At 34.2% G+C, this 25,564-nt stretch overlaps 1 protein-coding gene across 1 annotated transcript; it reads right to left on the reverse strand.

Annotated features, from left to right (window-relative positions):
- Positions 1–2,868: 2,868 nt before the first annotated feature.
- On the reverse strand, positions 2,869–25,041 carry LOC123559873 (juxtaposed with another zinc finger protein 1-like). The gene is made up of 7 exons (XM_045351992.2): positions 24,873–25,041; positions 24,464–24,536; positions 23,795–23,898; positions 22,634–22,733; positions 9,678–9,809; positions 9,035–9,242; positions 2,869–8,688 (listed from the first exon to the last, which is right to left on the reverse strand). The coding sequence occupies exons 1-7, from the start codon at positions 24,976–24,978 to the stop codon at positions 8,461–8,463; spliced, it is 951 nt and encodes a 316-aa protein (XP_045207927.1). The 5' UTR covers positions 24,979–25,041; the 3' UTR covers positions 2,869–8,460.
- Between the last annotated feature and the right edge of the window lie 523 nt (positions 25,042–25,564).

Raw genomic sequence — 25,564 nt, forward strand, 5'->3', positions numbered from 1 at the left:
TACTGACCTAGTTTTTGACCCCACATGACCCAGTTTCGAACTTGACCTAGATATCATCAAGGTGAACATTCTGACCAATATTCATGAGATCTCATGAAAAATATGGCCTCTAGAGAGGTCACAAGGTTTTTCTATTTTTAGATCTACTGACCTAGTTTTTAAACCCCATGTGACCCAGTTTCGAACTTGACCTAGATATCATCAAGATGAACATTCTGACCAATTTTCATGAAGATGCATTGAGAAATATGGCCTCAAGAGAGGTCACAAGGTTTTTCTATTTTTAGACCTACTGACCTAGTTTTTGACCCTACGTGACCCAGTTTCGAACTTGACCTAGATATCATCAATATAAACATTCTGACCAATATTCATGAAGATCTCATGAAAAATATGGCCTCTAGAGAGGTCACAAGGTTTCTCTATTTTTAGACCTACTGACCTAGTTTTTCACCCCACGTGACCCAGTTTCGAACTTGACCTAGATATCATCAAGGTGAACATTCTGACCAATTTTCATGAAGATCTTGTGAAATATATGGCCTCTAGAGAGGTCACAAGGTTTTTCTATTTTCTGACCTACTGACCTAGTTTTTGATGGCACGTGACCCAGTTTCGAACTTGACCTAGATATCATCAAGATGAACATTCTGACCAACTTTCATAAAGATCCCATGAAAAATGTGACCTCTAGAGTGGTCACAAGCAAAAGTTTACGGACGCACGGACGCACTGACGCACGGACGGACGACGGACGACGGACACAGCGCGATCACAAAAGCTCACCTTGTCACTTTGTGACAGGTGAGCTAAAAAAATTCTGACCGATTTTCATGAAGATCCATTGAAAAATATGGCCTCTAGAGAGGTCACAAGGTTTTTCTATTATTTGACCTAATGACCTAGTTTTTGAAGGCACGTGACCCATTTTTAAACTTGACCTAGATATCATCAAGGTGAACATTCTCACCAATTTTCATGAAGATCTCGTGAAAAATATGGCCTCTAGAGAGGTCACAAGGTTTTTCTATTTTTCGACCTACTGACCTAGCTTTTGAGGGCACATGACCCAGTTACGAACCTGACCTAGATATCATCAAGCTGAACATTCAGACCAATTTTCATGAAGATCCATAGAGAAATATGGCCTCTAGAGAGGTCACAAGGTTTTTCTATTTTTAAACCTACTGACCTAGTTTTTGACCCCATGTGACCCAGTTTCGAACTTGACCTAGATATCATCAAGGTGAACCTTCTGACCAATATTCATGAAGATCTCATGAAAAATATGGCCTCTAGAGAGGTCACAAGGTTTTTCTATTTTTAGATCTACTGACCTAGTTTTTAACCCCACGTGACCCAGTTTCGAACTTGATCTAGATATCATCAAGGTAAACATTCTGACCAATTTTCATGAAGATCCATTGTAAAATATGGCCTCTAGAGAGGTCACAAGGTTTTTCTATTTTTAGACCTACTGACCTAGTTTTTGACTGCACTTGACCCAGTTTCGAACTTGACCTAGATATCATCAAGGTGAACATTCTTACCAGTTTTCATGAAAATCCACAGGGAGAACATGGCCTCTAGAGAGGTCACAAGGTTTTTCTATTTTTAGACCTACTGACCTTGTTTTTGATCCCACATGACCCAGTATCGAACTTAACCTAGATATCATCAAGGTGAACATTCTGACCAATATTCATGAAGATCTCATGAAAAATATGGCCTCTAGAGAGGTCACAAGGTTTTTCTATTTGTAGACCTACTGACCTAGTTTTTACCCCCACGTGACCCAGTTTCAAACTTGACCTAGATATCATCAAGCTGAACATTCTGACCAATTTTTATGAAGATCCATTGAGAAATATGGCCTCTAGAGAGCTCACAAGGTTTTTCTATTTTTAGACCTAATGACCTAGTTTTTGACCCCACGTGACCCAGTTTCGAACTTGACCTAGATATCATCAAGGTGAACATTCTGACCAATATTCATGAAGATCTCATGAAAAATATGGCCTCTAGAGAGGTCACAAGGTTTTTCTATTTTTAGACCTACTGACCTAGTTTTTGACCCCATGTGACCCAGTTTCGAACTTGACCTAGATATCATCAAGGTGAACATTCTGACCAATATTCATGAAGATCTCATGAAAAATATGGCCTCTAGAGAGGTCACAAGGTTTTTCTATTTTTAGACCTACTGACCTAGTTTTTCACCCCACGTGACCCAGTTTCGAACTTGACCTAGATATCATCAAGGTGAACATTCTGACCAATTTTCACGAAGATCTTGTGAAATATATGGCCTCTAGAGAGGTCACAAGGTTTTTCTATTTTTAGACCTACTGACCTAGTTTTTGATGGCACGTGACCCAGTTTCGAACTTGACCTAGATATCATCAAGGTGAACATTCTGACCAATTTTCATAAAGATCCCATGAAAAATGTGACCTCTAGAGTGGTCACAAACAAAAGTTTACGGACGCACGCACGGACGGACGGACGACGCGCGATCACAAAAGCTCACCTTGTCACTTTGTGACAGGTGAGCTAAAAAATTGATACTTTAAACTCATAAACTATTTTGAGGTAATTTAACAACATATTTTAACATGTTCAGGTCTGATAAATTTAAAATTTAGGACTTTGGAGGAAAAAAGTATAGTATTTTTACACCTGTTTAGGAATTTTGACAAAATATCAAAAGAAGACATTTAATCAATTTTACAGCCACATGAAAGCCAGTTTTAGCACAGCTGAACAACGATGGACAAAGGTGGAAGGCTTATCATAAAAGAAAATTGTACTCGAGCAAACCACTGTGGAATCTGAGATAGGAAAAAAAAAAGTTGACAATTTACAAGATGGGTTTTTGTGTTTTATTAACTATATAACAATAACAATGGTTCTACAACAGAAACCAGTACTTGTACATAATTCTATATCAAGCTATCCCATATCTATATGCTTCAATGTAAACATTCTCCGTCAAGCTATCAATTATTTATATATTCTCTATATACTCATTGTTCCATGTTACATACAACTTGCATTACCTTACATCATATGAGAAGAAAAAGACTCTTCCAGTGAAAAAGGGTAATAATGGGAACTTCACTTTTTATAAAATAGCCGGGATAATATTATGACAAATTAAAGTAAAACTGTTCATCTAACACTCTCTGCCTTTGAGAAATATTATATCCGAAACAGTGATTTGTCACTGAACAAAGTCATTATTTGGAGTTCAGATGTAATTGACAATGATTTTATTCAAAAGGAAATTACTGAGATTTTTTCAATTTTAACATGGTATAAAATTTTAATGATATATTAGAAATATTTGTCTGTTTTGTGTATTTTTCTTTTCCAGCACATCGTTATGACATTTGACACAATGACAAAATAACTGTGACCCAATAATAGTGAATTTGTTGCATGTTAACACACTATTTCACTCTTCTTTGTTCAATAGAAATAATAATCAAGTTGTGCTTAAATGGAAAATAAAACATGTTCATTACTTCTTATCAGAATTACTCTGCACAAGACAATATTTGCTGAACTTTGTGCCTTCATGAAAGAAATGCAAGCCTGCATATAACACTACTCATACAGTATTAAATTAATTTAAACAAGAGGGCCATGAAGGCCCTGTATCGCTCACCTGACCTATGTACTTAAAGATCATCAAGATTAACATTCTGACCAAGTTTCATTAAGATATGGTCATAAATGTGGCCTCTAAAGTGTTAACTAGCTTTTCCTTTGATTTGACCCGTTGACCTAGTTTTTGACCCAACATGACCCAGATTCAAACCTGACCTAAATATCATCAAGATTAACATTCTGACTAAGTTTCATGAAGATACAGTCATAAATGTGGCCTCTAGAGTGTTTACAAGCTTTTCCTTTGATTTGACCCGGTGACCTAGTTTTTGACCCCACCTGACCCAGATTTGAACTTGATCTATAGATCATCAAGATTAACATTCTGACCAAGTTTCACTAAGATATGGTCATAAATGTGGCCTCTAGAGTGTTAACTAGCTTTTCCTTTGATTTGACCTGGTGACCTAGTTTTTGACCCTACATGACCCAGATTCAAACTGGACTTCGAGATCATCATGATTAAAATTCTGACCAAGTTTCATGAAGATACAGTCATAAATGTGGCCTCTACAGTGTTAACAAGCTTTTCCTTTGATTTGACATGGTGACCTAGTTTCTGACCCCAGATGATCCAATATCGAACTTGTCCAAGATTTTATTGAAGGTAACATTCTGACCAAGTTTCATTAAGATTGGGCCAAAATTGTGACCTCTAGAGTTTAACAAAAATTTTCCTTTGATTTGACTGGGTGACCTATTTTTTGATCCCAGATGATCCAATATCGCACTCGTCCAAGATTTTATTGAGGGTAACATTCTGACCAAGTTTCATTAAGATTGGGCCAAAATTGTGACCTCTAGAGTATTAATAGTCAAATTGTTGACGACGGACGGACGGACGACTGATGATGGACGACGACGGACACAGGGCGATCACAAAAGCTCACCTTGTGTTCAGGTGAGCTAAAAATTGGAAAATGTCAAAATAATAATAACAAGGTAATAATGTAGAATTACCATTATCTGATATGATGAATAACCAAAGGTTAATATATAAAAATTAATTATATCATAACTAACTTAAAATTGCACAATCTGAGAGAGAACTTCACTTCATGTAAGCGATTCAATTCTATTTGAAACTACAACAGAACAAATCAAAAAGACAACAGTGTTCAGACAATGAGGTATATACATGTGTTTCTGATGTTCAAAAATTTCACTGAGAGACTCTTTTGGGATCTATATCTGTTGGAAGGGACTTTGAATTACTGACAGTATGCCAGAAAAAACTTGTGACTTTTATCTAACCTTTGTTAAATAAAATTCTGTTCTAAAATATTTAATCGCCACACTGAGATCATGTAGACCTAATACACATGTATTTCACTGCAGAATAACATACATGTGCTTTATAGTAGAACTAACATACCTGAAGATTACTGCAGATTGACCTTACATGTTCATTAACATACACATAACACATACAGTTTTTACTACACACGTAAGAGATATAGTTATATACTGTAAAAGCCGAAATTTTCACGAGGGTTTAATTTTCGCTATATTCGCAAGGCCCTACATCTCGCAAAAATTAACCCTCGCATAAATATTCACCATTAGAATAATTCTTATTCAAGTGTTATGCCATTTTTACAATTTCGCGGATATTAAACCTCGCGAACATATTCAAAATTTCAAATTCGCGAAATTTTGACCCAGCGAAAATATGTGCTTTTACAGTATACATTAAAGTAGACAGTGTAAGACTTAATATTAAACTTTGTGTAAAGATATCTCCCGTGTTCCTTACCTCAAACTTAACATACATCAACTGTACTGTAGATCACACATTTATGTTTCTTATTGTACATGGAAAGTTGCTAGTTTGGTATGTTACAAGTACAGCTAAAGTTTATACAGCCATCAAATGTATTTTTCAATTGCTAGTTGTGTTTTGTACTTCAAGTAGGAAATAAAAATATGAAAAAAAAAAAAAAACATCTTGAGAAAAACATGAAAGACAGGACACAGATCATTTCTTCAAGAATCTCCATGCAGAATAAAAATATATTAGAATATATTAAATATGATTATCGAGAAAAAAAATTATTGCAAATTCTAAATGGGCCAGCCATTAAAAACATTAGCAGAAAATATGTAAACATTCAGGGCAATTGTACATAGCTAAATTACAATGTTATCAGATACATGTTCATTCCCTTAATTATAATATGAATGTATGGTTAACTTTTAAACAATGATAAAATTTATGTCTATAAAAATTTAATACAGCAGAAAAAGCTACATAACATCTGTCTACAGCAATTATGAAAGAAAATCAAACTGGCACTGTACACCATACCGGTAATAAATTATATTCATAAACTAAAAAATCCAAAATTTACAAGCTTTAACACTTTTTCACAGGTGGAGAAAAAGAGAGTTAAGTATTATAACCTATATTTGAACAAACCGTCATGATCTTGTTTCTACACATGTACAATACCTTTGCAATTAAAAACATTTTCAACACAGACCGACGGTCACAGGAGGAAAGTTACGTTCTTTGGATGTGTACAGTTTGAACGCAGTTGGAAATAGATCTTGGCCTGTTTATACTTAAAAATTTTTTCCCATAAAAACGCATGTCCGACTATTTTCAACAAAGGTATCGTACATTGGTACTGATTACACGACTCCTTATATAAATCAGCAGTCCTCAGTTTGTGCAATATGACCGGTCTATATTCAATACATGTTTGCTTGGCTTATAAAGTCAACAATTTGATAATTAACTTTTGAAAATTAATTTCTGATGCCAAGTAATAAAAAACTTATTGAATGGCTTACCAGTCAATAGTCAAAACTATTGACCCTCAGTCCATACGACCTAGGGCAACTGCTTTGACTTCTGACAGGCTCTCTATTCAATAAGTTTACAATATTGTATTGCACTTATTTTTAACACAATTATGTCAAGATTTTATTATACACAATATTTTACTTCAGTAAAGCACTAGACAATATAGAACACATTCAGTACATTTTATAATGGTATCACAATCAACTATTTTTTGATCCATTTTATATCATTTTGGCACAAAATATAACATAAAGAAAGACAATAAATTAAACGAATACACATAAATATTCTGTAAGTTTACACGCACAGCCAATACACAATTTATATACATGTATATGCAGAACATATCTGGAACTACAACAAATAATAAATATATGTACATATTATATGCATTGATATTTATATTATAGTCATTTCTATGACAACACTCTATAATCTTCATTTTCCAACTTCCAATATTTCCATTCACCATTCAATGATTTACCATAGATGGAGAACAATTTATACAGTGGTTTTTTATCTTTGCTATTATTAGTGAACACTGCAACTTGCAAAGTCAAAAGTTTTATCTCCATTATTATTCATGAACATTTGAACTTGCAAAGTTTCACCTTTTCTCTTATTCGTGAACATTACAACTTGCAAAGTTTCATCTTTTATATTATTCGTGAACATCAGAGTTTCATCTTTTCTCTTACACGTGAACATTTCAACTTGCAAATTTTCATCTTTTCTATTATTGGTGAACATTTCAACTTGCAAAGTTTCATCTTTTCTCTTATTCGTGAACATTTCAACTCGCAAAGTTTCATCTTTTCTATTATTGGTGAACATTTCAACTTGCAAAGTTTCATCTTTTCTCTTATTCGTGAACATTTCAACTCGCAAAGTTTCATCTTTTCTATTATTGGTGAACATTTCAACTGGTCATAACTAATGATTAGCATTACATCTGTGTAAAATTATGTTGATAAAATTTTTAATGTGTAAAGTTATCATGAAAAAATTCATTTTCAGTGCTCGGAATGAGAATTAATTTTGAGAAATTAATACTCCTGTATTTTAAAGGAGATATAATATGAGTAAACTAATTACAAAAAAAAAGTTCCAATTTTTTATCTTAAAGATTACTGATTTTACTGCATTATTTCCAATACTGTGAAATCACTGATATTCGCAGAGGACAATTTTTTTGTGAATTTCATGGTTGAGTCTATCCTTGAAATGTTAATCCAACTAACAAGAAAAATTCCCATACATTTAATGTTCAAAAGCTGTAATCCATGAAATTCAAATCCCCACAAAAGAGACTAAGAAATAACCAAAGAGATTAAAAGATTTTACAGCAGATATATCAGAAAACATACTTATTATCTTAAGTTAGCTTTATCCAGTAAGTCATTTACAACAAATAAGACAATAGTTAAAGGCACACTAACTAATGCTTTACTGAACCATTTTTCGTTGCAACTGTTAAGCAAAATGTCCTGATTTTAAGTTTTTTTTACACTTCATAAACAAATTATTAAAAGATTTGGCCTCACGTGTGTAAAGATAAAAAGTACTTCATAAAAATCTGTGAATGTATACACTCTGAACAATGCTTAATAACTGACTTAGGCCGATACTGACAAGGCTTTCTTTTCTGTTCCAAGCTAAAAAGCAGTAAGCATTCCGAGAATATTCAGTCTGATGTCAAAAAATGGACATAAACCTGTGTATCAGATTCATTTAGAGTAATAAACTTGTAACTCTGTAATCAGATGAGAAAATTTATCTTGCAAAATATGCATGCATATTTTCCACAAAAATATGTCCGACACTACCGCAGCAGACGTGTCTAACCCTGTATCCAAAGCAAAAAAACAAAAATACATACAAATCAGCTTACTTGTGCAATAGCACCCAACTTCACATTTTGTTACTTTCTGCAATATGATTGAGAAAATAACCAATGTCTAACCCAACTTCCTGCCTCATTATTCTGATTTCATATCCACTGATGTCATCATTTCTGTCTGTGGACAGCCAATCAGCTGCAGTGTTGCTCCCGTGCTTGCTAGAGTGATCTGCCCCTGTTTTGTTGTTGTCACGGTGACTGGTACCAGATTGAGGCTGGTCTGGGTCAATGTACCACTGGCAAGAGCTGACTGAGCAACCGAATGTGGGACGGAGAAAATGGTATTTGTCATGATTGGAGAGGAAACCTGGAAAGCAAAACACAGTCAATCTTGTGTAAATTCTTAAGTGACACTGAAAAAGGTTCCATATCAAATGAAGTTGTCCATAAACAAAAAATCCTATATAATATCCTGTCATTTTTTCTGTAAAAAAAACTTCAAATAAATTTGAGTAAAGATTCTAACTGGCAAAACTATCAATGTAACAGATCAATGACAAGATCAACTTCTAAATAAAGAAAGCATGTCAAGCAAATTGTGGTTAAGAAAGGGCACCAAAACTACAACTTATAAGTTATTGGCTGACACGCATACAAACACACTGACAAGACTACACTATATGCCCTTCTGCCATTACACTAGAAAACTGTACCTGCTGAGAACTTGGTGTCACTGTTGTGGAGAGACTGACCGGTGTAGTTGAGATACTGATCGGTGTTGTGGAGAGACTGACCGGTGTAGTCTGTTTGAGCAAATCTGTTGTCGAGTGTTTTATAATCATGTGTGCACGCAGTTTCTGGGCAGTCCTATAACTCTTCCCGCATTTACATTTAAAAGCTTTTTTCACTCTGCAGAACAAGCTACAAAACAAAAACACAATTGTTGTTGTACACCTCATAAAATAAACAAAAGTGTTTGTAAACATGGACGGTTCCAAACTCAAAAATAATGACAAAATACAATACATATCGCATATCCGTAGCCCTGACCAACTTATAAACCAGGCCAGTCTATTTTCTAAGTACAACAACACTGTTGACCCATTTAAACGAGGAGTAAACCTAGGCTGGTTGTTATAAACAGGAAATTTAGACTTACACATCATAACATCTTTTAGCCAACTAGGCAGAGTTTGCTTTCTCTGCAAAAATGCTTGAAGCTCATAGGTTCCTTCAATTACGTTCTGCTTAAGATTTTACTTCTCGAAACTAATTCAAGAATTTTTATTGTTAACAATAAATATTTTTAGCATTTTGTATACTTCAGTTATGATAGGAACATTGGAAATATCATACCTAGAATCTTTCCGATGACCATGCCTGGCATGGTACTTCATCCCATTCACATTCTTGTACCTTTTCTTACAGCCAGGTACCGGACAAGCAAATGGTTTGTCTACGTCTCCATCCTTCAAGTTCTGCATCATACTGCAATCAAACTCAGTGAGTAAACAGTACTGTGAAATCAGTATGATTCATTGGGGACTACTTTTTGTGGACTCTGTTGTGGAGTCATATCATAAAGTTAAATCCCAACAAACAAGTAAAATTCCTATATATTTTATGTTCAAAAATTGAAATCCATGAATTCAAATCCACATGAAACAGTCATAATGGCCCAAACAACGGAATATTGTGCCATTGAAATTTAATGATTCTACGGTATGCTTATTTCAGCAAATTTAGCAGGGCATGTCTCGAATTGAAGTGTAACACCAGACCAGATTAGCGAGGTATCCTCAAAGTTTATTTACATGTTTAATCTCCGCAAAGTAAATTTAAGCTTAAACCAAAACCAGTTTTCCAACAATTTTCTATTGTACTATGATGAATGATTTGGGCTTTACAGTGCACCAACACAGTACAGGTTACTATAAAATCATTTATTCTCGTGGGCATGAAATTTCGTGGATTAGGCTAAAATGGTCATTTCATGGAATAGTAAATTTGTGGATTTCAACTTCTGAAGTAAGTAAGTAAGTAAGTAACGTCTTTATTTAATGAGGCTAACGCATTCGGTTTCCCAATCTTCTATCCTCAGAAGACATAATGAATAAAGACTGCAAGAGAATTTCTTTAAATATGTGCATCAGAGGAATACAGACTGCAAGAGTTTCTATAAATAGGTATGTCAGAAAAATGCAAACTGACAGAGTATTTTCATTATAAACAGGTATGTCAGAAAGAGTATTTTTATAAATAGGTATATCAGAAAAAAGTGTTTCTTTAAATAGGCTGTCATAAGTCGAGATTATACACTGCTAGAGTGTTTCTTAAAATAGGTACATCAACATAATTTTTTTTTGTAAACAGTTATATAGCACCAATGTCTCTAAACGTAGGCTTGTCAGTAGAAATGTGAAATTCAGACATTGTTCAATAATCCATATATTTCAGTTTAATTTGAACTTTTCCATTTTCTTGGCTAACAGCATTTTGTTTACAACTTTTGGTGGACATGCAAAACTTAGAATTGTAAATATCAAAAATTTAATCTGGACAAAAGCTGCCTGTTATGTGGCAGTTTGAAGAAAAGAAACTGGAACACACTCAACTTCAATATAACACAACTGAAACTGAAACGAAAAAAAATTGCTTTTTTTGGTGTGATTCACTTGAGAAGATAAAATACCATGTTTTACATGATTATTTTTAAATTTATATCACCCTAGAGAATACCATGCAAACTTAACTAATCTTAATGCAACACTTCAACCCATGTTTCTAAAGTCACAAAAAACACATTAAATTAAAGATTAAAGTACTGAATTTTCTTAGGCCTCACCAAATTAAAAAGTTGTTCACCATATTTGCTGCCAGACTTAGACTTCTTTCAAAGGCCTCACAAAAATAAAAAGTTGTTTGTTGTATTTGCTGCAAAACACAGAAAAGAAAAAAAAAATGTTTTTGTTTTTTGCATGCGCTCGCAGCAATGAAAACAAATCTGGTTAAAATTGGTGGCAGCACTACCTTTTACACTTACAGATATTAACAAGAGCACCGCTTTGCGGGTGCTGACGCTCATCTGATTTTTTTTGTATAATAGAAATATTGTCCTACCCATGATTTTCTAAGTCTAAAAAGGGCCATCATTCTTGCAAAAAGCAGGATAGAGTTATGTTTCTTGATGTACAGTGTCCACTTATGATGGTGAAAAACTGTTGCAAGTTTTAAAGCAATAGCTTTGATAGTTTATGAGAAAAGTTGACTTAAACATAATATTCAACCAAGAAAATGATTTTTCTAAGTCCAAAAGGGGCAATAATTATTGCAAAAAGCAGGATGGAGTTATGTTGCTTGCTTTACAGGGTCAGCTTATGATGGTGAACAACAGTTGCAAGTTTTAAAGCAATAGCTTTGATGGTTTAAGAGAAAAATTTGACCTAAACATGAAACTTAACCAAGAAATCTGATATTTTCTAAGTCCAAAAGGGGCCATCATTCTTGCAAAAAGCAGGATGGAGTTATGTTTCTTGCTGTACAGGGTCCACTTATGATGGTGAAAAACTGTTGCAAGTTTTAAAGCAATAGCTTTGATAGTTTAGGATAAAAGTTGACCTAAACATAAAATTTAACCAAGAAAACTGATTTTCTAAGTCCAAAAGGGGCAATAATTCTTGCAAAAAGCAAGATGGAGTTATGTTTCTTGATGTACAGGGCCTGCTTATGATGGTGAACAAGTATATCAAGTTTCAAAGCAATAGCTTTGATAGTTTAGGAGAAAAGTTGACCTAAACATAAAACTTAACCAAGAAATCTGATATTTTCTAAGTACAAAAGGGGCCATAAATCTTGCAAAATGCAAGATGGAGTTATGTTTCTTGCTATACAGGGTCAGCTTATGAGGGTGAACAAGTATTCCAAGTTTCAAAGCAATAGCTTTGATAGTTTAGGAGAAAAGCTGACCTAAACATAAAACTTAACCAAGCAACGCCGACGCAGACGCCGACGCCGACGCCGACAACCGCTCAAGTGATGACAATAACTCATCATTTTTTTTCAAAAAATCAGATGAGCTAAAAATAACGTTTTCAGTCTAAATGGTCTTAAAACTAACTTTGATCACAATAAAAATACTTTGTTCTCATAAAGACTATAAATGTTATAATAATATATATTTGTAGCTGCACATTGTTATTTCCCATTATGCAGTATACATTATTTTTTAGGGTTAGGGTTAAGGAGTTATTACCCAAAACGGATTGATAGCATTGATATACGGATGAACAAACTTACAAACTGATTTTATAACATATATCTACAACATATTGGTGAGAGGGGAAATATGTTTTAATCATGCATGTCACTTTTACGTTTGTTATTTTCCTGTTCAAATTACTGTTGTTTATTATATGAAAGTGGTTGGAGTAAGGAAGCTGTCTACAGAGCAATTTAGATCTTCAGATATTCAAATCCCTGCTTTCAATAATACCAACGCTTCAGACCTCGAACGGGACTTTGTTTAAGAAAGTTTATTAAATACTTGTAAAGTGTTATGTTGTGATATCAAATCTAAGCCACACACGCAGTACTTATAAATCATCAAATAAAATTATGTGTTGGCGACAAACATTCAGTAAACTGCTTCATATATAACTTACATTTTATCAAGAAATTCAAATTTATACATTTTGCAAGAGACTTTCTAACCTACTGATTCGAGTCGTAAATTCGGCCACTTTTTGCGGTTTTTCATAAATATTTCTTTCTTTATACAATTCATTTGTACAAAATTTCTACCATATGTGCTTTAATACAAGCAACATTGACTGTTATCATTAAGGGTCATTTACAGTATCGTAAACAATAAAACCACGCTTAAAATAACGGCAGGTTTAGCCTCCACATTTTACCATCTAGAGGTTGTAAATATTCGGCCACCTTCAACATTGTTGGTTATATTTTCAACATTGTCTTGGAAATAAATCGATGCTACAGCCAAAATCGTTCTTTTTTCGACAAACTGCAATCAATTTTCAATAGCATACCTCGTGGGAAATATTTGCCAACAGAGATTTAAAAAGCGTCTGTCATCTTTCTTAAACCAGCATGACGTCGTTTAATTATGTTCTTTTCGTGTTATAAAGTTTAGATTTGAATTAACCCTTGCCGGGCCTCAGCATAAACGAGCGCGTGTGATGACGTCACGCGACCCGCGAGACAAAATATTTGCTATCTAGAATACACAACTTTAGGGAAGGACAACTTTTTTTCTACTCAACACAACTGGTTGTTTTTTGCCGACTTTGTTGCTAAAGAAAGTGCTTGTGATGATACAGATGCGCTCTCAAGCATCTGGCTCGAAAAAAAAGCTTTAAAGTAGGTGGCCGAATATTTACGCCCTGGCCGAATTTATGACTCGAACCAGTAAGGGTCTTTTAAGGATGAACGAGCGTTTTTTTCAGGATATCCGCCATTTTGAACAAGAGCTGTCCGTAAGACAGCCAAGCTCGACTATTCGAAATATTGTCACAGAAGCAGGAAATTATTACCCAAAATGTGAAATATCAAAAGAGTTTTAAGTTAGAAAGGGGACATAATTTGACCAAAATACATATCAGAGTTATGGGACTTGATGTTATCAACTAGTTTTATAACCCCGAAGAAACATGTTAAGTTTCAATTCAATATCTGCACTAGTTTTGGGGATAGTAACTTGCATGTAAAACTTTAACCAGAATTTTCTAAGTCCAAAAGGGGGAATAATTTGCTCAAAATACATGTTAAGAGTTATGGAACTTGACCCAGTGAGGTTGGTAATTGACCTAGAAAAAGAATAAATAGGTTTCAAAGCTATATGCCTTTTGGTAATAGCTGTATGTACTTGCACGCAAAACTTTAACCAGGATTTTCTAAGTCCAAAAGGGGGCATAATTTGCCCAAAATACATGTCAGAGTTATGGGACTTGGTGCTATCAACTAGTTTTATAACCCCGAAGACACGTGTGAAGTTTCAATTTAATATCTGTAGTAGTTTTGGAGATAGTTACTTGCATGTAAAACTTTAACCAGGATTTTCTTAGTCCAAAAGGGGGCATAATTTGCCCAAAATACATGTCAGAGTTATGGGACTTGACCCAGTGAGGTAGGTAATTGATCCAGAAAAAATAAGTTTCAAATCTATATGCCTTTTAGTAATAGCTGTATGTACTTGCACGCAAAACTTTAACCAGAATTTTCTAAGTCCAAAAAAGGACATAATCTTGCCAAAATACATGTCAGAGTTATTGGACTTGACCCAGTGAGGTAGGTAATTGATCTAGAAAAAGAAAAAATTAGTTTCAAATCTATATGCCTTTTAGTAATAGCTGTATGTACTTGCACGCAAAACTTTAACCAGAATTTTCTAAGTCCAAAAGGGGACATAATTTGGCCAAAATACATGTTAGAGTTATGGGACTTGACCTAGTGAGGTAGGTAATTGATCTAGAAAAAGAAAAAATAAGTTTCAAATCTATACGCCTTTTAGTAATAGCTGTATGTACTTGCACGCAACACTTTAACCAGAATTTTCTAAGTCCAAAAGGGGGCATAATTTGGCCAAAATGAAGGTCAGAGTTATGGGACTTGGTGCTATCAACTAGTTTTATAACCCCGAAGAAACATGTTAAGTTTCAATTCAATATCTGCACTAGTTTTGGGGATAGTAACTTGCATGTAAAACTTTAACCAGAATTTTCTAAGTCCAAAAGGGGGAATAATTTGCTCAAAATACATGTTAAGAGTTATGGAACTTGACCCAGTGAGGTTGGTAATTGACCTAGAAAAAGAATAAATAGGTTTCAAAGCTATATGCCTTTTGGTAATAGCTGTATGTACTTGCACGCAAAACTTTAACCAGGATTTTCTAAGTCCAAAAGGGGGCATAATTTGCCCAAAATACATGTCAGAGTTATGGGACTTGGTGCTATCAACTAGTTTTATAACCCCGAAGACACGTGTGAAGTTTCAATTTAATATCTGTAGTAGTTTTGGAGATAGTTACTTGCATGTAAAACTTTAACCAGGATTTTCTTAGTCCAAAAGGGGGCATAATTTGCCCAAAATACATGTCAGAGTTATGGGACTTGACCCAGTGAGGTAGGTAATTGATCCAGAAAAAATAAGTTTCAAATCTATATGCCTTTTAGTAATAGCTGTATGTACTTGCACGCAAAACTTTAACCAGAATTTTCTAAGTCCAAAAGAGGACATAATCTTGCCAAAATACATGTCAGAGTTATTGGACTTGACCCAGTGAGGTAGGTAATTGATCTAGAAAAAGAAAAAATTAGTTTCAAATCTATATGCCTTTTAGTAATAGCTGTATGTACTTGCACGCAAAACTTTAACCAGAATTTTCTAAGTCCAAAAGGGGACATAATTTGGCCAAAATACATGTTAGAGTTATGGGACTTGACCTAGTGAGGTAGGTAATTGATCTAGAAAAAGAAAAAATAAGTTTCAAATCTATACGCCTTTTAGTAATAGCTGTATGTACTTGCACGCAAAACTTTAACCAGAATTTTCTAAGTCCAAAAGGGGGCATAATTTGGCCAAAATGAAGGTCAGAGTTATGGGACTTGGTGCTATCAACTAGTTTTATAACCCCAAAGGCACATGTGAAGTTTCAATTCAATATCTACATTAGTTTTGGAGATAGTAACTTGCATGTAAAACTTCAACCAGAATTTTCTAAGTCCAAAAGGGGGCATAATTTGCTCAAAATACATGTTAGAGTTATGGAACTTGACCCAGTGAGGTTGATAATTGACCTAGAAAAAGAATAAATAAGTTTCAAAGCTATATGCCTTTAAATGATAGCTGTATGTACTTGCATGCAAAAACTTAACCAAGGTGTGATGCCGACGCCGACGCCAGGGTGAGTAGAATAGCTAGACTATTCTTCGAATAGTCAAGCTAAAAATGTTTCTTTGAATATTGCTTTCTAACAAAAGTTTTGCCAAAAATTAATGCTAAATAATTAAAATATGGCTAATAATGTACCATTTAATCAAATATATTATGTTTTTTGCGAAATTTTTTTTTTCACCCTTATTTTTGGCTGGCATTTGCCGAAAATTGAAGTAAGATTTACAACGGGGTAGGGGTAGGTAATTTCAAATATCTATTAAAGTAGATCAGGTTTGGTTTTGATATTTTTCTGATTGATACATATAATGTTAAGCTATAAAGAAAATTAAAGTTTTCAAGATAGCTCTTTATATTATCTAGAAAATATAAATTAAAACAAAAAGAACAAAAAATATCAAAATTCACCACTTTTTAACAGTTTTTTCTTAATAAATCTCTTAGATGCACGGGGACCCCAACTTTTTACCTTTCCATTTTGAAGCATTTTTGTGTGTCATTAATGCTGCAAAATATTTTGAAAATCTCAACGTCAGAATTTTTTTTATAGATCTAAATACGTTTTTTCCATTGAAAATAAAGTGGGTGGGGTAATTATTTCAACATGTAAAAATCAAAGAGATTTGTTAGTGACATTTATGCTTATATAATACTGACATCACCATATATTCATATTAACCTGTAAGACCTAAAATACCTATAAGATTAAATAGGATATTATATGTTTTATAAAGTACCAACATTTTTTCAATTTTCAGAAATGCGTAAACAGTACATGGGTGAAGAAAATACCCTATAAAATTAAAACGAGTTTGGTGACCTATGTTTTTTCTGCTCTTGTTTGTCTTAGAAACTAATGTTCTTCAAGCTCACAGGGTATGAAAAATTTCTTAAAAATTTGCTCGTACATCCTTAAATGACAGATACAATTGACTTTATGACTGGTTATTCTTTCATCATTTCTTGTTTTCAATTTTCAAAACATTTATAAGAAAATATGTGATTAATCGCTTACCAATTTTACTAATTGATTAACAGACATTTGAATTGTAATCTATAATTTAAATAACTATTAACCCTTGACATCCCTCAGTTTAGACAGTTACATTGTGAATGTTTAACAGAAATTCCAATAAAAAAAGTCAGTCATCTGATAATTCTAATCATTTTACGACCACGCCCCATCACAGCTGATTTCAGTGTCATTCTGACATGTTAGTAAACAGATTTTTCTGTAAGTGTGTAACATTTAAATTGGCAAAATTAAAAGACTTGTTTAATGTATATATTATTTTAATACATGAATATAATATATTATATTCTTGCACATCTTTACCCACGAATCAGGAATCTGGTGCATCATTATTGTTAAATAACAAAGTCTTCTCATCCAATAAAGATACAATTACCATGTAACATTAGATTCTCTCTGCAGTAATCGCACATCTTATATCGTACCTATATATAAATCAATACCAGCTCTGTCACTGACTTTTCAGTTAACTTGGAAAATGTTGTTAATTGTGCTGTGACAAAATCAATACTGCCTCAACAAAACAACGTCTTTACTAACAGTATATCATCCTTAACAAACTCAAAAGTCCTCATATAGCATTACTGAGGACGTCCTCAGATAGCATTACAGAGGACAATATATATATTGCCACAGCCTTGACTCTTGATCAAATTTCTCAAATATTTCTTTCCTTTATAACAGTTACTGTATCCACACAAAACAAGAGGACCATGATGGTCCTGAATCGCTCACCTCTTCCCACATGACCCAGTTGATAAACATTCAGACCAACTTTCATACAGATCCCATGAAAAATATGGCCTCTAGAGAGGCCACAACGTTTTTTCATTATTTGACCTACTGACCTACTTTTTGAAGGCACGTGACCCACTTTCGAACTTGACCTAGATATCATCAAGATGAACATTCTGACCAATTTTCATGAAGATCCATTCACAAATATGGCCTCTAGAGATGTCACAAGGTTTTTCTATTTTTAGACCTACTGACCTAGTTTTTGACCGCACATGACCCTGTTTCGAACTTGACCTAGAAATCATCAAGATGAACAATCAGACCAACTTTCATACAGATCCCATGAAAAATATAGCCTCTAGAGAGGTCACAAGGTTTTTCTATTATTTGACCTATGACCTAGTTTTTGATGGCACGTGACCCACTTTCGAACTTGACCTAGATGTCATCAAGGTGAACATTCTGACCAATTTTCATGAAGATCTCATGAAATATATGGCCTATAGAGAGGTCACAAGGTTTTTCTATTATTTGACCTATTGACCTAGTTTTTGACGGCACGTGACCCAGTTTCGAACTTGACCTAGATATCATCAAGGTGAACGTTCTGACCAATTTTCATGAAGATCTTGTGAAATATATGGCCTCTAGAGAGGTCACAAGGTTTTTCTATTTTTAGACCTACTGACCTTGTTTTTGATGGCACGTGACAAAGTTTCAAACTTGACCTAGATATCATCAAGGTGAACATTCAGACCAATTTTCATGAAGATCTTGTGAAATATATGGCCTCTAGAGAGGTCACAAGGTTTTTCTATTTTTAGACCTACTGACCTAGTTTTTGATGGCGCGTGACCCAGTTTCAAACTTGACCTAGATATCATCAAGATGAACATTCTGACCAACTTTCATAAAGATCCCACAAAAAATGTGACCTCTAGAGTGGTTACAAGCAAAAGTTTACGGACGGACGCACGGTTGGACGGAAGACGGATGCTGCTTGATCACAAAAGCTCACCTTGTCACTATGTGACAGGTGAGCTAAAAATGGTTCTCTGAGGAGAAACTGCCTTGACACTACTTCGATCAAATTTCTCAAATATTTCTTAACTTAATAGCCATACTGTTAAAAAATGGTTCTCTAAGGAGATTCTGCAGCTATAAAGATATCTAGTGCTATAATCATGGTATTGAAAAACCAGTGTATTAGAACATAAAACATGTTCTGAAAATTAAAGGTTATAGCAGACTTCTGCTGTTTTCTGATGTCTAGTATTTTCTCGCAATTCTAGCAATAACAGATCATATTACAGTACTACGCTTTATGTAAACAGGATTGTTTCAGAACAGTTTTGATTCAATAAAATCAAAAAGGTATTCATTTTATAAAGGGGCTGACTACAAGATCTTTTCTTTAAAACTTTTAAATGAAAAGTGTCACATTTAAGTAACATTTTACAATGTTTTATTTTTTTTTAAATTAGTTTGTTCTGTTAGATATTTATTTTATGAACAGAAGATGAACATAAAATATAATGAACTAAGATCCCTATTAGAAATGTATGATATATCATTCTTTAACAAAAGTTTGTTATTACTCCCCTTTAATATGTGAGTATTCAAAAAAGTGGACTCAATAAAATTTCTAGGATTTTTTTTACATTTGTGTTTGATAGATATTAGTATATTTTAACAATATGAACCAAAGGAAAGTTTTGAACAGTGAGAAGCTTCCAAATACATTTATTTCCAAACTATCCTAGTTGTGCTACCAAGACAGGTAAAGGGAGGTAATAATATTTTTAGAAACTTTCAGTTGTAATGAATTTCAGCTCAATGTAAATCTTTGAACAAAATATCTATGTGTTAAGTACTGATGAAAATCTACTCTACAAACTATTAATGAGGTTATAAATGGTTGATAGGTCGTACAGAAATACTGATGGAGAGGATATTTCTAAATGGTTTCTTTTAAATAATTATTTAACAGATTTCACCATACTATAGTAGTTTTCATTCCAAAATTTTTAAAAGCAGTAAAATATAAAACAGTGTTTTGAACAGTCACTTTTCCGCTTGGGACTGAGTTAGTTATTAACGCTTAAGATTTAACATGAAGGCCCTTGAAAGCTCTGTCGCAAATGTTGATGGTTTCTGACATGCAACAAGATACAACTAGAAAATGCTTTTGTAAAAAAGCGCATGTCTCCCCCAATGCAAAGTCCTATAGGCATGAAGTTAATAGGGGTCAGGAGCAAAAGTCAAAGAGACACTGATGGTTGGCTGCAATAGGGATCATCTACTTGGCATGTCCAGTCATCCCGCTAAATTTCAACACTCTTGGCCTAGTGGTTCTCAAGTCACTGTTCAGGCTCCTGTGATCTTGACCTTTGATCAAGTGACCTCAAAATAAGTAGGGGTCATCTACTCTGCCTGTCCAATCATCCTATTAAGTTTCAACATTGTAGGTCAAGTGGTTCTCAAGTTATTTCCAAAAAATGATTTTACATGAACAGGCCACTGTGACCTTGACGTTTAATAGACTGACCCCAAAATCAATAGGGGTCATCTACTCTGCATGTTCAATCATCCTATAAAGTTTAAACATTCTGGGTCAAGTGGTTCTCAAGTTATTGATCGAAACTGGTTATCAATATTCAGGCCTCTGTGACCTTGACCTTTAACGGAGTGACCCCAAAAACAATAGGGGTCATTTACTCTGCATGAACAATCATCCTATGAAGTTTCATCATTCTGGGTCGAGAGGTTCTCAAGTTATTGATTGGAAATGGTTTTCGATGTTCAGGCCCCTGTGGCCTTGACCTTTAACAGAGTCACCCTAAAATCGTTAGGGGTCATCTACTCTGCATGACCAATCATCCTATGAAGTTTCATCATTCTGGGTCAAATGGTTCTCAAATTACTGACCGGAAATGGTTTTCAATGTTCAGGCCCCTGTGACCTTGACCTTTCACAGAGTGACCCCAAAATTGTTAGGGGTCATCTACTCTGCATGAGCAATCATCCTATTAAGTTTCAACATTCCGGGTCAAGTGGTTCTCAAGTTACTGACCGGAAATGGTTTTCAATGTTCAGGCCCCTGTGACCTTGACCTTTAATGGAGTGACCCCAAAATCGATAGGGGTCATCTACTTTGCATGTACAATCATCCTATGAAGTTTCAACATTCTGGGTCAAGTGGTTCTCTAGATATTGATCGGAAATGGTTTTCCATGTTCAGGACCCTGTGACCTTGACCTTTGATGGAGTGACCCCAAAATTGTTAGGGGTCATCTACTCTTCATGACCAATCATCCTATGAAGTTTCAACATTCCGGGTCAAGAGGTTCTCTAGTTATTGAACAGAAATGGTTTTCAATGTTCAGGCCCCTGTGACCTTGACCTTTGACGGAGTGACCCCAAAAACAATAGGGGTCGTCTACTACAGCAGCCCTACAACCCTATGAAGTTTGAAGGTTCTAGGTCAAATGGTTCTCCAGTTATTGCTCGGAAATGAAGTGTGACGTACGGACGGACGGACGGACAGGGCAAAAACAATATGTCTCCTGGGGGAGACATAATGAACACATCTGCTATATAAATGAGAAAACTTATAAATATTAGTATTTAAAGCTGTTTTGGGAAGTTAATTACTGAAGTTCACAAAAATGGAACTTCTGTGTTTTTTTTTGTACAATGTTAAAAAAGCATTTTTTCTCAACAGACATAAATCAATTAAATTTACTTTCACAAAATAAATGTGTGTGTGTAGCGTCTGTGCGTGTGTTTGGGGAAGGGAGGGCAGAAAATCAGCTATAAGTACAAGTGTTTGTAAAAAGCATAAAGAACAAAGAATTACAAAACATTCCAATGCTATTAACAGGTCTTAATATTTTTATAACAAAACATGCCCCATCAAGTCAGAAATTTTTTAGAGCAACCAGCAATTTTGATTAATTAGTTTTGTACAGATTAAATTTTGAAGCTTAATTGCTGAATGTTCACAGCAAGTAACAATACTGCTTAAAACTAATCTAGATAACAATTATTATATCCAGACTATCATCTCAAGGAAGATTATTTCACTAAGACATTTATCAGCAGGGGATTAATTCTTAAGTGGCGAATCCTACGAATTTTCAGTCCCCAGAAATTACTATAGTATATAAATTTAATTAAATCAGAACTTGTAACTAATTGAAACAAGAGACAAGACAGGGTTAGAGACAATATAGGGTCCCAATATAGGCTTAACTCCATATTTAGACTTACAAAGAGTAAAAATATCTGGATGATCTGCATCAGTAAAAACTCAAAACTGGAAAAAATGCAATTAATCCAGCAGTGGGCACTATTAGGAAAATTAAGATATGCTTGGAACCATGATTTATTATATCTAAACTGAATAACAATCTGTTAAAAAGTAGTCTAATATTTCAAAACAAGTATCATTTATCAATACATCTAACACTTAATTCAAGCATTTTACAATAAAGTGAGGAAATTTGAGCTAACACTACACCATACAATTAATACAATGGATGATACCTAGGTGAAAGTAATTTCTTCCTGATGTGAACCTGAACAGACTATATAGGAAGACAAGGAAAGAGACACTATATAAACATACCCGAGTATCAACTCGGTGGTAAACTCTTCCTGTGTTGTGTATGAGTCATCACTGTCCTCATCCTCACTGCAAATATCGTCGTCATCTCCTAGGTCACTACCTGCAAAATGTACCATCAATACAATTATATTTCACATCTAATTCTGTTCTCCTCTTTCAAGACTAATTATCCTCTACAAATTATGTGACAAACTATGGAACATATCCTTTAATATGTGTTCTTAGCTATAACTAGAATGAAAAGACATCTTAGAATAGTGTAATTAGAATGAAAAGACATCTTAGAATAGTGTAATTATATAAACTATTATTTTAGGAAGAAACAAAATGAAAGAAGAATTTGATGAAGGCCTTGTATCACTCACCTGAGCCAACCAGATGGTTTCAAGGTTGACACAGATATTATATGACTTAGTGACTTATCCATAACTTCCAATTTCTAACATGATGCACACTGAATTTCTTTAATATCAACACAAACACCAACTATTATGAGGATCAGTTAGAAAATATGGCCTTAGTACCAGCATAAAGTGTTAATTATTTTTCTGGGATTTGACCACCAGGGTCTAGTTTATAACCTAAAACTACCCTGTTCTCATCTTGACATAGATTTGATCAAGACATTTTGACAAAGTTTCCTGTAGACAAGGTAGAAAATGAGGCCCCATATGTGTTTATAGTCTTTTTCTATGATTTTACCTCATGACCTAGTTTTTATGCCCAGATCATTATGACAAACATTCTAACCTAGTGTCAAGTAGATCAATTAGAAAGTAAATATATATAGTATTAATAGCTACATTTTATTTATTTTAAGACAAACATTCATATAGATCAGGAAGAAAATGTGGTCTCTAGCGTAAAAATGACAATGTTAAATTTAATGGTCATTACTCCAAGTACTAGAACAATCTTCCTTATTATCAAACCCGAGTGTGATCATCATGTGGCAAAACACATTTTCTGTGTGTTTTGTGAAGATTGCTCAAGAAATGAGAGCTCTAACATGTTAACAGAAAAACTGTTCAACAGATTGAGGTCATTGACCATCAACAGATTAACAGTTACAGACAAAGGGTGATCCCAATATTTCGACGAAGATTGTGTACCGAGTAGCAGAACTCCTGGAGCATATGTTGTCTTAACAGTACAACTTACTTGTTGGTGTTGAGCTGCGTATAGACGGAGGAGAAGGAACTCTTGTCTTTGCTTTTTTCTTGTGGTCAGACTCCTTTCTTATTGGTACACCTTTTGCAAAATGCCTGTAAAATGTGTAACAGTTACAGACTAGATTCACAATAACAAAAGAAAAGTGTGTAAAGAGCAAGTGCCTAAGCCGGTCGAGCATCTGAATAGTACTTTGAGGCTCTGACTCAGGTCCCAGTCTGGCTGCATATTTTCTCACCCTGTGACATTTGACTCACTCTTACAACACTTGTAATCTATTTATAGTACTCACAGAAATTCAAAGACAAATTTCAACACAGTACAGAATTTTTTTGTCACAATTTCAGACTCATTAGATCAACAGAACACATGAGTAATATTATGAGACCCTGCTGGAGTCCTTGTCTGGCTGTATATTTTTCTCACCCTATGAAATATGTTACCTTATTCCTAAACCTAAAATATGCATACATATGAGTGTAAAACAGAATTTTTTGTAACTCAGTCAAAATGAATCCCTAACATTTGTGAATAAACATTAGGCAAAACATATATTTATAATCTTTCAATTTCAATGCATAGCATCTAAAAAATTTCTCTTTTTTGTCGTATGATCTGGAGGTCAGTGTATTCAAAAACTATTTCAACTTGCTTACTTACTTTAGAATATAACTTAGTGCTAGAGATGGTGGTTGTTGTCCTTCTTGCTTTTCAAGAAGCTTTGGATCTGCATCTGAAATTAGTGAAAATAAAGTGAAAGTAGGATACATTTTTAAAACTCTCTTATCAGTGATTTATTTCATTATCATATTGTTGAAAGCAATACGATCACATATATATATTTTTAACCAACATTTTACATACTCAGTATTGGTATTCGATCCTGAATATATGTTAATTCAACCTACTTTCGGTTTAAAGGTTGACCTACATTTTTGACAGCTGATCTCACAAAAAACCGGAAGTGCGCAAATTCCCCGCAATTAAGTGTAAACATCGCCAGATATTGGTCTTATTTTCATTCCCTGGGCAATCTATAGAAACCAGACACATTTCTTAAGATTCTTACCAATATGAGAGTCCTCGATGTGATGAATTAGATCAGCTAAAGATGAAAAGGCACGTCCACAACCCTGAAATTTACAGTTGTTGAGAAGGAACACCGCCATTTGCATGTAAATATAACCTCGTTTTGAAACTCATTAGCATAAACGGGATGTTACCTTTTTTTTTTTTTACAAAATTTTACAAATATTCATTCTTGATAGTTGTATATTTATATTTCGTATCAGTGTTGAATGATTTGCCTTTTCGTTCTGGTGTAGCTGAGACAAAAGTGTAAAATAAAGTAAAATAATATTTCACTGTTGTGTATGTAGTACAACAATTTACATGCTTGGGTACCGGACAAGGGAAACGGCGTCCAGCATTTATCATCGACAATATAATATAGATCCGCTTAACCACTGGAACCTGAGACGGCCAATTTGTTATTCATATGATAACAGCACCATTATAATAAATTGAAATCGTCGGGAAATTTGAAAAAGAAGTTTCATTCAAAATATATGGTATCATATTTTAACTGCTAATATACCTGTCAAGAAACACGCATTGCGCGTGTGTCACACGCATTTCGGCCCTAGAACACGCTCACGTGCCTACTATTCCAAGTCACACGCATTTTGAAAAATAAAGCAATCAAATATATTTTTCGTAGAAAATTATTGAATTGAAAATGCCTGGCAACAATGGCGTGGT

The sequence above is a fragment of the Mercenaria mercenaria genome, chromosome 10, assembly GCF_021730395.1.
Source record: "Mercenaria mercenaria strain notata chromosome 10, MADL_Memer_1, whole genome shotgun sequence".
In the NCBI taxonomy this organism is placed as follows: Eukaryota; Metazoa; Mollusca; class Bivalvia; order Venerida; family Veneridae; genus Mercenaria; species Mercenaria mercenaria.